At 30.6% G+C, this 18503-nt stretch overlaps 1 protein-coding gene across 1 annotated transcript; it reads left to right on the top strand.

The window, feature by feature from the left end:
• The first annotated feature begins 718 nt into the window (after positions 1-718).
• Positions 719-18065, top strand: LOC135955010 (probable G-protein coupled receptor Mth-like 2). Its single transcript, XM_065505280.1, has 8 exons — positions 719-1469; positions 3826-3994; positions 4062-4247; positions 4314-4544; positions 4608-4758; positions 17437-17566; positions 17751-17812; positions 17873-18065. The coding sequence occupies exons 1-8, from the start codon at positions 762-764 to the stop codon at positions 17904-17906; spliced, it is 1671 nt and encodes a 556-aa protein (XP_065361352.1). The 5' UTR covers positions 719-761; the 3' UTR covers positions 17907-18065.
• Positions 18066-18503: the final 438 nt, after the last annotated feature.

Below are 18503 nucleotides of genomic sequence, written 5' to 3'. Positions count from 1 at the left end.
ATATGAAATTCTACAAAAATAGCCCTTAAATACTTAGGACCATAGTAGGTCATAGCATCCATATATTAAACCAAAATAGTACACAGATCAGTAATTTGTATTCAAAAATCATAATACTGAATTTTGTGAATATTGGTCCATAATTGGCCACAGCTCTCATATAAATACATAAAAATCACGTAAAAGTATTTTATGACAATCGAATCATAATAGGTCATAGCTCCCACAACCAAATATTTGGAAATTTGTCTAAATATATTTGTATACCCTTTTTATACTCTGTTTCTTCACTTGAGGTTAAAAGGGAAAAATGTTGATCCAAACGAATTAACTAATTATTAAGTATATAAATTGTTAAATTTCATACGTTCTAATAGGAATTTCAGTTATCGCTCTATCCTTCTAGAAATTAAATATATATTTACACTTTATCGAGATTCCCACACTGTGCGACTGACTGAAATCGTAAAATCAACTCGCAACGACAGTTCCTAAAACCATTAAACATTTGCCAACAGTCGTAATTAAGTATGATATTTTCTAAACAAATGATTCGCCTATTTGACATTTATAATCCCCAGAATAAGTAATTTATTGTGGTTTAAAAACAGATTTGTGTTGGTATAAAAGTATTTTAAAATCTTAGCAAATCTTCAGTTTACTTTCAACTGATACGGTATTCAGATCTAGCAACACTTACCCACACAAGTTATCATGATTCACTTTCTATATTAATAATAAATGGACTTTAAAAATATAATATGAATTTAAAACAGTTGATAATTGTAATTCAGATTATTTTATTAAGAAATCGTATTCATTGTTATGCAGAAAACCATAAATTTACATCGCAAGGTGTTAACAAAAGTAATCAATCAAACAAGGGAAATATTTTAAATGATTTCCAAACTCAAAACAATATTTTAACCAGCTCAAATGTTTCCAGTATTTACCGGAATGCCAAAAATTCAAATCAACAATATCAATCCACAGCTGAAAGTATTGCCGATTTATATTTCTTCTCTTCACACGATGTAATGGGAATTTTTAATTGCTCCTACGAGAATACAATCAACATCACTAATAATACACTTTTAGCAAATGGTTCCTATATTTACGATAATCAAACACTAGTACCACCCCAACTAGTGGGCAGTTATGATTATGAAATTTTATATAATGGCAGTAGACGTAAGGTGCCACTACATAAGCGTGCCTGTATCTGCCACCTGAAGCCATGCATCTCCTTGTGTTCTAATGACATCTCGGAAACCTATCAATATGTTATAAATAATGCTATGTATGATGCCTTGGATATATTTTCTATTAATGTAAATCTTAATAATGGACTTGTTGCTACCAAAAATATTGTCAAAGATTTTGCACCTATTGAGTGGCAAGAGTTTTGTGCAGTGCTTTATATGCTTACACCAGAAATCAATGTTGGTTCTGACTGGACTTTGTTTGAGGTGAGAAAATGTTGTGAAATTTTTCCATGTAAAATATTTGGGGTATCAAAGAATTTATAACTTTTTTTAATATCATTGTTTTTCATAGCCATAAAGATATATTCACAATCAAGGCATATTTAAACAAATTAAAAAAAAATATTGTCAAAAAATTCTTAAAATGTTATAAAAAAAATATTTCCGAAATTATTAGCACCTTACCAGGGCTACAAACCTATTTAATAGTTAATTTAGTTCAAAGTTAATTTGTTAACAATAGTTTAACTAACTTGCAATGTTGGCTACCGTTACCATTGAAATACCTTTTCAGCTATATAACCGCAACCGCTAATCTACCGTTACCGAAATTATTGAAATACTAGCCGTCGCTACCCCATCGTAGTAAAATAAATGACAAAATTTAAGAATTTTATAAAAAAAAACAAGTAAGAGAGCTATATTCGGCTGTTTTTAAATTTTTTCTTTTTCCAAATTGTTTTTTACTTTTTTTTAAAAAAATTTTTTTTTGGAAAATAAATTCATGAAAAAAAAATTCGGGTTAAAAAATACTTTTCCCTATTTTGACCCAATGAGGTCCAACTTACTATAATAGCCTTATCTACATCGTTGCAATAGACTTTGAAATATCTATCATTAGATATCCATATTGTCTTTATTAATGACAGTAATCCAGCTATAGATAAAAAAGTAAGAGAGCTATATTCGGCGCCGAATCTTATATACTTCACCAAATTATACTTCAAAATAAAAGTTTTAAATATTTTTCGGTAAACAAACATTTTTTTTTTTGACTTTTTTAATTTTTTTGAAAAAAAAAATTTCGAATTGTTTATTAATTTTTTTTTTAAATTTTAAATTTTTGAATTGTTTTTTAATTTTTTTTAATATTTAGCGAAAAAAACTTTTGGTGAAAAAAAAAATTCGGGTTAAAAAATATTTTTCCCGATTTTGACCCATTGTAGGTCCAACTATATAGGACTTATATGGACTTTGAAATATCTATCATAAGATATCCATATTGTCTATATTACTGACTTAGTAATCCAGATATAGATCAAAAATAGGTCAAAAATTCTCACGAAGGTATAAAAAGGGTATACAAATATATTTAGACAAATTTCGAAATATTTGGTTAAGGGACTTATGTGAGAGCTATGACCTATTATGATTCGATTGTCATAAAATATTTTAACGTAATTTTTATGTATTTATATGAGAGCTGTGGCCAGTTATGGACCAATATTCACAAAATTCAGCATTATGATTTTTGAATCCAAATTACTGATCTGTGTACTATTTTGGTTTAATATATGGATGCTATGACCTATTATGGTAATAAGTATTTAAGGGCTATTTTTGTAGAATTTCATATAAACAACGCTATTAAAAATTAACAAATTTATTCAATATATATATTGAATAAATTTGTTTTGAATTTCAACCTGATAACTATATTTGTAAGAAATTTATGAGGATTTTAGTGATTTTCGGAAATGGGCCTTATAGGGGAGCTATGACCAATTATCGGCCAATCTGCATACAATTTGGTACAGTGATTTCTATGTATATGAGTATTATTTTTGTCGAATTTTAACATGATAAAGGTATTAATAAGAGATTTATGAGTACTTAACTGATTTTTGGAAGTGGACCTCATATGGTCGCTATGGTCAAATATGAACCGATATTCACAAAATCCTGTAGTATGATTTCTAAATATAAATTATGGATCTTTGTAAAATTTTGTTTTGATATTGATATTTTTTAGATATTTATATAGGTTAATGTGTTTTTCGGAAGTGGTCCTTATACGAGAGCTATAACCAATTATGGGCCGATCTTCATAGAATTAGGTACAGCGATTTTGGTATACATATATGGGGAATATTTATGACGAATTTCAACTTAATAGCGATATTTATAAGACATTTATGCTTATTTAATTGATTTTCGGAAATGAACTTTATATGGGGGCTACGGTCAAATATGAGCCGATCCGCAAACATTTTTGTGTTGTAATTTTTTTAAGCACGAAACTTATTTTTCCTGAATTTTGTATGGATACTGCAATTTTGTAGGCATTTACAGACCATATAACCATATTTCGGGAAGAAATTTGTATGGGGGCTAGGAGCAATAATGGACCGATTCTTACAATTTTCGCAGACAGACAGACGGACATGGCTCAATCGACTTAGAATTTCATAATGAACAATAATATATATACTTTGTTGGGTCTCAGATGAATACTTCTCAATGTTACACACAGAATGACAAACTTATATATACCCTCATTCACCACTTATGGTGGTGGAGGGTATAATAATGGTCGCCTAAACTTCCATACTTATTTTAGAATGGATCTCTATTGCTGGAAAGTGATGGAACGCTAAAGAAAAGGAACGAATATTGCTTTGATTTACAAAGGATAACCATTGAAGGGAATTCGTATGATTTAATAAATCCCAAGATCTGTGCTAAAACTAAAATAGGTTTGACTTATTTGGAGTTGTTCAATTATTGGAGTGAGTAGTGTTTTACTTGAAACTTTAGCAAATATTTATTTATTTATAATTTTTTATGCTCTTGCAGTACAAGTGCTTTCGATAATATTTTTACTTTTCACCATGATCGTCTATTGCTGTCTGCCCGAACTCTTAAATGTGCATGGTAAATGTTTGATGTCTTATGTGGCCAGTTTAGCGTTGTCCTTTGCTATTTTTAGTTTCTTATATCTCTCACAAAGTAGCTTTGATCTTCTGCCCTGCTTAATAATGGGTAAGTTGATGAATTCTTTTCTACATTTTTAAAACCTAATTTATATATATTTCTATTATTGCATAGCGTATTTAAATTATTACTTGCAATTATCCTATTACACTTGGTTGGGTATTATTTGCTATGATATCTGGCGATCGTTTAGTGATTTCAATTACAAATCTTCATATGGTTATTATTCGAAGTTTGGTTATCCTTTGCCGTTTTTGATGACATTTCTGACATTTTGTGCGCAAAATCTAATCACAAACGAGGACTTAAAACCAGGTATCAGTGCAGACAGATGTGGTTTAGATGGTAAGTGAAGTGAAGCGTTTAATAAGATTTTAATTTAACTGTGAGTCTTCTTTTTCATTTCAGTTTTTAAATGGTCTGGTGCTATATATTTATATGGACCCTGTTTAATTATTTTGCTGTGTTGCTTAACATTCTTTATTTTAACCTCAAAAATAATAAAAACAAATGATAGAGAAATTAAAGAAATTTATGCCAAGGATTCGCCAGAAAGTCGGTAAGTCTTAAAAAATTATTATTAAATACTTAATTTAAAATAAGAAAAAAAATATTTTCATTCCATTTAATGAAACATATATATTTCACTGACTTTTTTTTCCTCCAAATATACCTCATAATTTTAAGGAAAATTTGTCTGCCAAAAAATATATTCTGGGTCCTTATGAAATTCTAAAACGATCTAGCTTTGTCAGTCCGCTTGTCTGTCTATTGAAAACACGTATGTAGGTCGCAAACGAAAGAAGCTAACAGTCCTAGATTTGTATCAATGTTTTTTCCGAAGTTAGACAGTCTAGAATAACAAACCTATATATGCATCACATCAATCATTCCATGCATGTATACGAGTATTTAAACTTCTCAATAATTCATTTCAATACTTTGCTAAAATATTACAAAAGTGTGCTACTAATATAGAGCATCATATGTTTCGTCTTCCCCTTACTTAAGTATTTATTTTTAAATATATATTCATTGGACTTTATAATACTCATCATGATTAATTAGTTTCTCGAGAATTCATAAAACCAAAAATATAACAATTGTGGCAAAATAGTCATGATTTTATTTAAAAAGGATCAAGTGTTCGCTACAGATATGTCTCATAAATCGTTTGTACCATAAATCAATTTATTTACTCCCACTTTCGAAATAATTGTATTGAAAATAACCACTGACTAATACACTATTTGACTCCCAAAATACTACCATATAAAAATGTTTAATAACACTATGCAACAAATGAAGACTTTTGGAAAAACACAAGATCATGACTATATAGGTTCGACTCTACTACCAAAGGGTAGTAAAACCCTATACTCAGTTTGTTCATTTTGGTGACCGATTTTTTTTATGGGCCCCCAAAGTTTCTGAAAATCAGTTGGGCCTCTAAAAAGTTTTTGGTTAACAGTTAATTCAGACTTTGTGATACGGCTTAACTTTATATGGCAATAATATAGCTAAGAGCCCGCCAAATAAATTTTTTTAAAATTTGTTTCCAAAAAATAGCTTTTTCGTGCACTTTTGTTGAAAAAATATAGGAAAAAAAATTTTTTTTTTTACTTTTTTTAGAATAACTTCCAGGGACTCCTAATTTTTCAATAACAATATTTAGCAAAGTTGTAGCTACGGTAAATCTGAATAACTCTTGAGAACATATCAATCCATTCTGAACGTGTCTAGTCACTCTAAATAGCACATAAAGATCACTTTGTACCTTAACAATTTTCGATTTTACTATTTTTTACGCTAAAACAAAGATTTTTTGTTAAAATAGTATGATCAAGTCCAGACTTCTATGTTGTGCTGTATTATTTACTCGGCTGAGGTGTTCGGAATAGGGATCAGTGAGTGACCGTCAATGTCACAAATTTAAAAAAAAATCGCCAAAAAGCCATTTATGATCCGAATGAGCGATAAAATTCTAAAGAAAATAAAATTTATTTGGTGGAATCTCAGCTATATTATTGCCATATAAAGTTAAGCCGTATCACAAAGTCTGAATTAGCTGTTAACCAAAAACTGATGACACCTTTTTTAGAGGCCCAACTGATTTTCAGAAACTTTGGGGGCCCATAAAAAAAAATCGGTCACCAAAATGGACAAACTGAGTATAGGGTTTTACTACCCTTTGGTAGTATAGTCGAACCTATATAGTCAAGATCGTGTGTTTTTTTCACTGTTGCACTGTGTAATCAGGCAATATCTTCACAATAATACCGCACAGTGCACAGTAGGGACATTAAAAAAAAAATTTGGAAATAAATCTGTAACTTCTAAACCTATAGTCCGATTTTAATAAAATTGCATACGAATACAGATGAGGTGTAGCTGAGCTTAAGATTTGAATTTGGAATTTAAACACTAAGGTGTGGCGCAGCCTCAATGCCCCAAACTGGAATTTGTATATATGTTGAATCTACAAGAAAGGAGCTACAAAAAACATAGCTATAACTATATTTTATCTCTTATAGTTTACGAGATATTCACATTTGAAAATTATAATTTCAGGTTTTTCACCTACGCACAGTGGTATGAGAAAAAAAAGATGGAAATAAATCTGTAACTTCTAAACCCTTAGTCCGATTTGAATCGGACTAAGGGAGAGGAAGTGTAGTGGAGTTTAAGTTTTGAACTTGGACCTCTTGAGCCCACCAGGAGCTGGGCCAGGGGTCCCAATAGTAGGACACCTCGGGTATGTTCAATTTTAAAAATGATCCTATTTCTTCGTTTGTGTTCTGATTTCAAAAAAATTACACAAATTACACATTATCTCTTATAGCTTAGGAGATATTCGCATTTGAAAATTAAATTTTCAACACTTTTACCCACCCTACTCCAGTTTATTGATGTTCCAAATATTTCCCGATTTTCTCCATATTTCTTTTGTGGGATTAATAACAGATGTATATATCAAATAAAGAAAGAAAGAATTGTTTAAAAATGTCCAACAGCATTTTTGGAACTCTGAAAGGGCATGTTGAGTAGAGCATTTTTGTAGAATAAACTTATAGTCCACCTGGTTTGAATTTTTTTTTACAGTGGGTCAAAGTTTTCATTTTTTGATCGAAGGGAACATGATACCAACTGAAAAAAGTTGTAAGTTAATATCTGAGAGAATTGTTATGGTCAGAGTTATATTATGGAATTTTATGAGGATCATTTTTGTGGAAGATCTTAACCCTCTAGCTCCTCTCCTTAGGGGTCAATTTGACCCTTTTTTTGAGAAAATGAAAAAAAGTCCTTTCAAAAAGGACATTTAAGGATTAAAATATTCTACGAAAATTTTTGCCGGAAAATTTCAGTGGGGGTCACCAAATATACCAAAGTTGTAAATAAAGCTCATTACGCTTAATTAGCAAAATTACACGCCACCTGGGTCTCACATTTTTTAAAAAAATCACAAAAAATCTATTTATGATCCGAATGAGCTGATGTTTAAAATATAAATAGCCCTAGAGAAGATCTACAAAAAATATATATACATATGTAAATTATCACTTTTAGGTCAAAAGTTATTTAGGTTTATTTATTTATTTTTTTAAATTTGTTCGATCTTGTTTTAGTTTTTTAGATATGTCGGGCCTACGGTGGTTCGAAATTCTTTTTTAAAATATAACCAATATTTGCGATAAAATTTCGAATACTATAAAAATAACTTGTTAACAGTTATGTCGTCCCTATAAAAAGTTACACGCATCCAAAATTGCAACATGTAAAAATGGCCGTATTTTTTACGTTTTTCAAAAACACATTTTGCATGGAATATATAAAAAAACGTTAAATTTTTTCAAAAGGGACCAAGGTTTGAGGAGCTGCTGATAAATAAATATAAGCTTTTTGTAAAAATAGTTGGTATTGGTGAAAACCTTAGGACTTGAAGATTAACAGTCTAGTGAAATGAAATAATTTCATGAATTTTTCGGACTTCATTTACCTTAGAAACTAAAAAAATTATAATATTGGGATTTACCATGAACAAAAATATAAAATTTTAATTAATGTAAAATTTTAACGGTTATAGATATTACAACAAAATTTGGAAATAGTGTAGATCCAAATGTCATCAAAGCAATGGAATTATAATTTTTAACAATTTTTATTTTCAAATACCAAAATTCCTAATACGGGGAAAATGTGTTCCAAAAACTGAGTTTTTTAGAAAACACCCTACAGCTACGTTATTTGCTGTGTGATAGTAAAATAACTTTGTACGTGTTTAAAAAAGGTATAAGGCTATACATGCATGGAGCTTTTTCGAGGATCGGTGCTTTGCCTTTTTAGAATTTTTAGCTCAAACCAAATTTTTTTTTTTAAATTGGCAAAGTTTGGATAAGTCTGGAGGCGACCAGGTCCACTTAAGTGAGCCAAGTTTTACTTTCTACGCTTTCGGATTAGGTTCTCTTTTCTAATCATGTACAATTTTTATATAGTCCCGAAGAAAATTTTTTTTCTACAAAAGAAAATTTATAGGGACTTTTTTTGGGAAAAACGTCCATATCTAAAAAACTAAAAAAAGATCGAACAAAATTAAAAAAGTAAATAAATAAACCTAAATAACTCTTGACCTAAAAGTGATAATTTACATATGTATATATATTTTTTGTAGATCTTCTCTAGGGCTATCTATATTTTAAATATCACCTCATTCGGATTATAAACAGATTTTTTGTGATTTTTTTTAAAAATGTGAGACCCAAGGTAGCATGTAATTTTGCTAATTAAGCGTAAAGAGCTTTATTTACAACTTTGGTATATTTGGTGACCCCCACTGAAATTTTCCTGCAAAAATTTTCGTAGAATATTTTAATCCTTAAATGTCCTTTTTGAAAGGACTTTTTTCATTTTCTCAAAAAAAGGATCAAATTGACCCCTAAAGAGAGAAGCTAGAGGGTTAAGATCTTCCACAAAAATTATCCCCATAAAATTTAACAATATAACTCTGACCATAACAAATCTCTCAGATATTAACTTACAACATTTTTTTCAGTTAGTATACTGCTCCCTTCGATTAAAAAATTAAAACTTTGACCCACTGTAAAAAAAAATTCAGACCTGGTGGACTATAAGTTTATTCTACAAAAATGAATTATAGGGTCGCTATTCTGTTCTGCCATCTAAAATAGGTTACTATATTTTGATATCGACTATGCGATTTGAGAATTTTTGCCCTAAAGTTGAATTTTACATAAAAAATAAGCATTTTTGAATGGACCTGATCCCGTCGGTATCAAAAATTATAAATGTTGTTTTCATTTAAAATATTTGGCATAAAGTTAGCTTTTCAAAAAGTATAAATTCATTACACATCCTCTTAGAAAATTTTTAGATAACTTAAAAAGAATAAAAGTACTTTTTTCCCAAAAGAATTGCGAAAAATCGCCTTTTTTAATTTTTTTATATTCAAATGCATGTAATTTTGGACTCAGTCATGATTTTTAAACACTTATTTCATTATTTGATATATAGGTCTATTTTTAATCCTACAAAACAAAAATGGATAAAATCGGAGAATATTTGGAACCGCGGTCACCAAAAAACTGGTGTAGGGTGGGTAAAAATGTTCAAAATTAAATTTTCACATGCGAATATCACCTAAGCTATAAGAGATAATTGATATCTACGACGAGATTTTATGTAGTGCTCGACGATTTTGTGTATGTAATTTTTTTTAAATCGGCACACAAACGAAGAAATAGGATCATTTTAAAAATTTAACATACCCGAGGTGTCCTACTTTGGGAACCCCTGGTCCCGCTCCTGGTGGGGTCATGAGGTCCAAATTCAAAACATGAACTTGACTATACTTCCTCTCTGCTCATGTGAAATTTCATTCAAATCGGCGTAAGGGTTTTTTAAGTTACAGATTTATTTCGCTCTTTTTTTATTCTCATACCACTGTGCATCGTTTAATCGACTCAGAAAGTGATTCTAAGTCGATCGGTATACTTTCAGGTGGATGTTAGACTAATATTTTTGGGCGTTACAAACATCTGCACAAACGCATAATACCCTCCCCACTATGGTGGTTTAGGGTATAATCAGACCAGCTGGACTATAAGTTTATTCTACAAAAATTATTTACTCAACATGGCCTTTCAGAATAGGGTCGCTATTCTGTTCTAATCAAAAAGTCTCAATTTGTCGGACAGTGTTATTAGACTTGGGTAGTTCATGAACGAACTCATTATTGAACGATTCCATATGTGCGAACGATATTCCAAATGTGTCGCTTCTGCTTTTTTTTAGGGAATGGCTCGATATTTTTGATAAAAGTATTCCATCAATTTTTTAATTCTTAAAAAATTGATTTATAATATATATGGGGGATTTCACGTCAAGTGAACCAACTTTTAAAATCGATGTCTTCCGATCGGGTTAGACCTATTGGTTAGTAATTCAGACACAATTTTTCAACAAGATCGGTCCAGAACTCTTTGAGTTAGAGGGGGTAAAAATTTGACATTTTGACCAAACATGTGATTTTTCTCATCCATGTAACTTATTACCTATTGTTCTTAGCAAAATGTGTTCCAAATAGTTTAGATAGCTATTTCTTCAATCTTTCGAGAAAAAAAAATATTTAAAAAATAAAAAAATTTTAATATTTTTTTTTCCGAAATCAAAAACTTTTTTAACTTTTTTTTCAAAATGGGCCCTTTTTTTGTTTTCTTAAAATAAAGCTTAGCTATTTTCCTTGAAGACCTATTTGGTCGCTTAGTGGGATGCGAGTTTGATATCTATAAAAAAATGTTTTGTAACTCAAAACATACAATTTTTGCAAAATCAAAAACTTTCTTGACTTTTTTTTCAAAATGGACCCTTTTTAATTTTTGTTTTTGCTCAAAAGAAAGCTTTCAGACCTATTTGGTGGCTTAGTGGGGTGCGAGTGGGATATCTTTCAAAATAAATGTTTTGTAACTCAAAACATGCAATTTTTCACTTTTTTTTTTTTTTTTTTCAAAATCGAACTTTTTTTCCAAAAGAAAGCTTGGGTCTAGTCCTTTAAGATCTATTTGGTCGTTTAGTGGTATGCGAGTGGGATATATAGCAAAATAAATGTTTTGTAACTCAAGGTATACAATTTTTGATTTTTTTGGCAAAGTCGAACTTTTTTCAAAAGGGGACCTTTTTTAAATTTTTTATTTTTTTTTCTCCAAAGAAAGCTTAGGTCTATTCCTTTAAGAGGTTTTGCGATAGTCAAATTTATGGATTCAAAATCATCAACAAACTGAAAATTTACGGAATCTTGCCATTTTGTAATATATTTTTTTTCACTGCATTACCAAACATCTGAGAACACTACAATATGAAGCTAATTAACAGCAGCCCAGAATATAGAGCCAAAACTTTTTAGGACAACTATTATGGATCGTAAATCCAACGAAAATAGCAACTAAGCACATGTCGTAATTGTCATCAAACTATTTGATGACAATTGGCATGAAATTAGGTCACGTGATTTCTTTTTATATAAAACTTCTTTTTGTAAAATTGTATTGGACACATTTATCAATAAGAGCCTTACGAATTTAGCATATGTTTATATCAAAACGGACAACAACTTTAGGTACTAAGTATGATGTATTTAAAATCTTTCATACTAGTCTTATGACAGACCCGGTTCAAATATGGGATTTGTGGTTAAACCACCAATAACTCCCAATTAACTATTCTATTTTTGTTATACCCCAGCAAAAACTTTACTTACCTTGTAAGCCAGCAAGTATAATTGGAGCAAAGCGATAACTACTTATTATTTGACTGAAACACTACTTACCGTTGTTCGAGATTTTTAAAAAATTCAGGGGTCAAGCTTACAAATGTACTTACAATCAGTTGAGAAATAAGTAGTAAATTCACAACAAGAATATGTAGCTAAAAAAAAAACACAAAAAATATTGCCTTATGTGGGAATCGAACAGTCACATTATTTGCTTGTGTTTGATAGTCAAGCCCCAGCAGTTCTAGGAGACAGTACCGAACTAGTGATTTTACCCATCATTTAGGGTGGGAGCTAGTTACTTCAATAGCCACGTGACTAGTCATTTTAACACGGGCATGTCCTAGGCAGGGGGTCAATTGTCTCTTTTTGATTACAATGGGACTGTCTAATAGCTGGTCCAAAGTAGGCAACGCATTGGCTTCACATACTGGTTACATAGCGTCAGTTGTCTTACTAGCTTTGTAACTGGTTACTTGATCAGCTTGACTAGTTATTTTAACACGTGCATGTCCTAAGCAGGGGGTCAATTGACCTTTTTATTACAATGGGACTATCTGATAGCTGATCGAAAATAGTAAACGCTTCTGGTGGGTAAAATAAAGTGCAGTACAAAAAAAAGTTTGAAGTGACTTCACCATAGGTTACTAAGAGACACTAAAGTGACTATTGACTTCATGATATGTTACATGTGATATCAGTATACTTAAGCAAAAATAAAAATAAACTGTATGAGAATTATATCAACACAATTTGTAAAAAACCAGTTTGTACGAATTACTCACAAAACATTTAAAGTGACTACACTCCAGATTACTTAGAGACACTTAAGTGTCAATTGACTTCACGCTAGATTACTTGGGATGTATAAAGTAACCAATTGTCTTCTCTCTGCACTACAAGGTGCACACACGTGTCAAATGACCAAATATATAAAATGGTGTCAGCCAAGTGATAAGATATTTGTGACAATTACTGTCTTTAAGGGATACATTGACTACTTGCTTAACTGCTGGGGCTGCTAACTCACTGCTCCATGTACGAGTTATTTTATTGGAAGTTAACAATAGTTTTAACATCAACATATAAATGAATATGATATGAACAAAACAATTAATGGCTTTGACAGGTGGCGAACCACTAACCTCCCGTTTTCCAGTCAAACACACTAGATAGCTGTGCTAAATGCAAAAGTTCATTACCAGCCTGTATAAAAATAAGTACTTATTCTAGTAAATAAAATAATGTGCTGGGTAGCCATGAAATAACTAGTTGTCATTACAAAAAGGGACACAGCAGACCTAATCTAGAAGGAAGAATGACAATTTAACCAAAACAACCATGAATACAAAATTTTTTCGTCCGGCACTGGCTGGACTAATTAAATAATAATATTAGATATAAGATTTGAACCACTTATTGTTAGTTCATTAAAAAATGAAGATACAATAAATAAATGATGAAAAAAATTACAAAAATTCACAAAATTTTTGTTGGGACCCTCCACCACCATAAGTGGTGAATGAGGGTATATATAAATTTGTCATTCCGTGTATAACATTGTAAAATATTCATCTGAGACCCAACAAAGTATATATATTATTGGTCCTTATGAAATTCTAAGTCGATTGAGCCATGTCCGTCTGTCTGTCTGCCTGTCTGTGTAAAACACGCTCACGTCCAAAATAGGCAAACAAAATTGGTAGACTTGCAAAAAAAATGTTTATTGTTCTCCTAAGCAGTTTGGTATTGAAAATCAGCAAAATCGGTTCAGTGGAATCAGAGTTATAAACCAAAATGTGAGACAATCTCGTGCTTAAAAAGATCACAACACCAAATTTTTTGTGGATCGGCTCATATTTGACCATAGCCCCCATATAAAGTTCATATCCGAAAATCACTTAAATAAGCATAAATGTCTTATAAATATCGCTATTAAGTTGAAATTCGTCATAAATAGTCCCCATATATACCAAAATCGCTGTACCTAATTCTATGCAGATCGGCCGATAATTGGTTATAGCTCCCCTATAAGGCCCATTTCGGAAAAAGATATTAACCTACATAAATATCTAAAAAATATCAATATCAAAACAAAATTTTACACAGATCCGTAATTTATATTTAGAAATCATACTACAGTATTTTGTGAATATCGGTTCATATTTAACCATAGCTCCTATATAAGGTCCACTCCCGAAAATCACTAAAATCCTCATAAATTTCTTATAAATATAGTTACCAGGTTGAAATTCGAAACAAGTTTATTCAATATATACAAAAATCGATGTACCAAATTTTATGATGATAGGCCCATAATTGATCATAGCCTCCATATAAGAACCACTTCCGAAAAACACATTAACCTGCACAAATATCCAAAAAAAATCTGTACTGAACCAAAATTTTACACCGATCAGTAATTTGTATCCCAGAATCGTACTACAAGATTTTTTAAATATTGGTCCATAATTCGGCATAGCTCCCATATAAGGTCCACTCCCGAAAATCACTAAACTCCACATAAAAAAATCGATGTACCAAATGTTACGATGATAGGCCCATGATTGGTCATAGCCTCCATATAGGAATCACTTCCGGAAAACCTGCACAAATATTTAAAATAATCTGTACTGAACCAAAATTTTACACCGATCACTAATTTGTATCCAAGAATCGTATTACAAGATTTTTAAAATATTGGTCCATAATTAACCATATCTCCCATATAATGTCCACTTTTGATAATGGCGTTGTTTATATAAAATTGTACAAAAATAGCTCTCAAATACTTAGGTCCATAATAGGTCATAGCTTCCATATATTGAACCAAAATAGTACACCGATCAGTAATTTTTAAAATCATACTAATGAATTTTGTTAATAGTGGCCCATATTTCGCAACAACTCCAATATAAATACATAAAAATCAAGTTAAAATATTTTATAACAATCGACTCATAATAGGTCATAGCTCCCACATAAGTCCCACAACCCAATATCTTGAAATTTGTCTAAATATATTTGTATACCCTTTTTATACCCTCCACCACCATAAGTGGTGAATGAGGGTATATATAAGTTTGTCATTCCGTGTGTAACATTGAGAAATATTCATCTGAGACCCAACAAAGTATATATATTATTGATCCTTATGAAATTCTAAGTCGATTGAGCCATGTCCGTCTGTCTGTCCGTCTGTGTAAAACACGCTCACGTCCAAAATACGCAAACAAACTAAGTATAGTTGCAAGAAAAATGTTTATTATTGTCCTAAGCAGTTTGGTATTGAAAATCAGCAAAATCGGTGCAGTGGAACCAAAGTTATGAATTAAAATGTGGGACAACCTCAAAAAAAAATTGATAATTTTCACATATTTTTGGGTATTTATTGTAAATATATTGCAGCTAATATCATAAAATTTTGCACTCGTTACTTTTATGATAAAAGGAGTAACTCTGGTGAAAATTATAAGAATCGGTCCATAATTTATCCTAGCCCCCATACAAATTTCTTCCCGAAATATGGTTCTATTGTCTATAAATGCCTACAGAATAGGAATATCCATATAAAATTCAGCAAAAATAAGTTTCGTGGTAAAAAAAATTATATTCCAAAATTTTTCGTGTATCGGCCCATATTTGACCATAGCCCCCATATTAAGTACACTTCCGAAAATCTCTTAAATAAGCATAAATGTCTTATAAATATCGCTATCAAGTTGAAATTCGAAACAAATAATCTTCATATATACCAAAATCGCTGGACCTAATCCTATGAAGATCGGCCGATAATTGGTTATAGCTCCCATACAAGGTCCACTTCCGAAAAACACAATAACCTACATAAATATCTAAAAAATATCAATATCAAAACAAAATTTCACACAGATCCATAATTTATATTTAGAAATCATACTACAAGATTTTGTGAATATCGGTCCATGTTTGACCATAGCCCCCATATAAGGTCCACTTCAAAAAATCAATTAAGTACTCATAAATCTCTTATAAATACCTTTACCATGCTAAAATTCGACAAAAATAATACTGATAGATATAGATATCACTGTACCAAATTTTATCCAGATTGGCCGATAATTGGTCATAGCTCCCCTATAAGGCCCATTTCCGAAAAAAGATATTAACCTTAAAAAATATTAAAAACTATCGATATCAAAATGAAATTACACACAGATCAGTAATTTGTATCCAGTAATCATACTTCTGGATTTTGTGAATATCGGTCCATATTTAACCATAGCTCCCATATAAGGTCCACTACCGAAAATCACTAATATCCTCATAAATTTCTTACAAATATAGTTATCAGGTTGAAATTCAAAACAAATTTATTCAATATATACAAAAATCGATGTACCAAATTTTATGATGATAGGCCCATAATTGGTCATAACCTCCATATAAGATCCATTTCAAGAAAACACATTAACCTGCACAAATATCCATAAAAATCTATACTGAACCAAAATTTTACACCGATCAGTAATTTGTACCCAAGAATTGTACTACAAGATTTTTTAAATATTGGTCCATAATTCGGCATAGCTCCCATATAAAGTCCACACTTGTTAACAGCGTTGTTTATATGAAATTCTACAAAAATAGCCCTCAAATACTTAGAACCATAATAGGTCATAGCATCCATATATTAAACCAAAATAGTATACAGATCAATAATTTGTATTCAAAAATCATAATACTGAATTTTGTGAATATTGGTCCATAATTGGCCACAGCTCTCATATAAATACATAAAAATCATGTTAAAATATTTTATGACAACGGAACAATAATAGGTCATAGCTCCCACATAAGTCCCACAACCAAATATTTTGAAATTTGTCTAAATATATTTGTATACCCTTTTTTATACTCTGTTTCTTCTCTTGATTTTAAAAGGGAAAAATGTTGATCCAAACGTATTAACTAATTATTAAGTATATAAATTGTTAAAATTCATACGTTCAAACAGGAATTTTAGTTATAAATTGCTGAATTAGAAACAATTGTTTGTACATTTGAAATAAAATATCTTCTGCGTAAACTAGTCTTTCTGACAATTGTTATATTATTTCAGTTGTTATACCATCATACTTAGGTGGAGGGTATTTAAGATTCGGCACGGCCGAATATAGTACTCTTACTTGTTTTATAATCTGTTTCTTCACTTGAGGTTAAAAAGGAAAAATGTTGATCCAAACGTATTACCTAATTATTAGGTATAAAAATAGTTAAATATCATACGTTCCAATCGGAATTTCAATTATATTATGTACTTTTGAAATAACATATTTTCTGCGTAAACTAGTATTTCTAACAATTGTTAAGTATATTATTCAGTTGTTATACCATAATATTTAGGTGGAGGGTATTTAAGATTCGGCACGGGCGAATATAGTACTCTTACTTGTTTTTTTTTTTAATTTTCAGTTACTCTCTAATTCTCCGTTTATTTGTGATGATGGGCATATCTTGGTTCTTAGATATTATATCGTATGTACTTTATATGTTTGGATTGACGACTGTATCTGGAATAATTGATTATATTAATTCGCTGCAGGTTAGTACCAATTAATGATTAGATTTTGCGAAAGAGATTTCGTAAACTCTGTCGATCTCTGATTTTAAATTATGAAAGCAAACCTTTTGACTTTCTGTAATTGAGTTTATTGAAATATATCGTTAGCCATCCTTGGTACAAATTGTTCTATAAGCTAAACTAACTAACTCTTTTGTATTTACAGGGAGTTTATATATTTATAAATTTCATTGGACGTCCTAAAACTCATTATATGCTTAAAAAAAGGTAAGCTGATTTCATTGATTTTTCCATTATAAGATGAAACAATGTTTCATTTTCTTTTAGGTATTACGAATGGAAGACCAGGAAGGGTTTTTAAAAACAGACTATATTTTCAAATATCACATCATATGCGTCAAAGGTCAGCCAGCAACAACGGATCATTTGAACTTTTCTGCTGAACATTTTTTTATAAGTAGTAAACTAATTTTCAATTCGTAAATTTTAATAAGATTATGTTTGTAAAATTTAATCAAAATGTGTTATTTACTATTTATTCATATACATACATGTGTATAAAGGGAGTCTCAGCAAGAGTGCACTTTTCAACTCTGGAAATTTGTCAGCTGTCAAATATGTTTATTCCGATTATTAAAAATGGAGCGCTTTACGAAAGACCAACGCACAGTGGTATGTGAAAAAAAGACGAAAATAAATCTGTAACTTCTAAACCATTAGTCCGATTGGAATGAAATTTGAGTTGTTAATTTTGACCGCATGAGCCCACTGGGGGTGCGGCCAGGGTTCCCCAATATAGGACACCTCGGGTATGTTCAATTTTATCAATTATCTCTTATAACTTAGGAGATATTCGCATTTTGAAAATTAAATTTTCATAATTTTTACCCATCCTACTCCAGTTTTTTGGTAACAGCGAATCCAAATATTTCCCGATTTTCTCAATTTTTCTTTCGTT

The sequence above is a fragment of the Calliphora vicina genome, chromosome 3 (genome assembly GCF_958450345.1).
Source record: "Calliphora vicina chromosome 3, idCalVici1.1, whole genome shotgun sequence".
NCBI classification, from domain to species: domain Eukaryota; kingdom Metazoa; phylum Arthropoda; class Insecta; order Diptera; family Calliphoridae; genus Calliphora; species Calliphora vicina.
The sequence above is the reverse complement of the archived record's forward strand: the minus strand, read 5'-3'. Positions and strand labels throughout refer to the sequence as shown.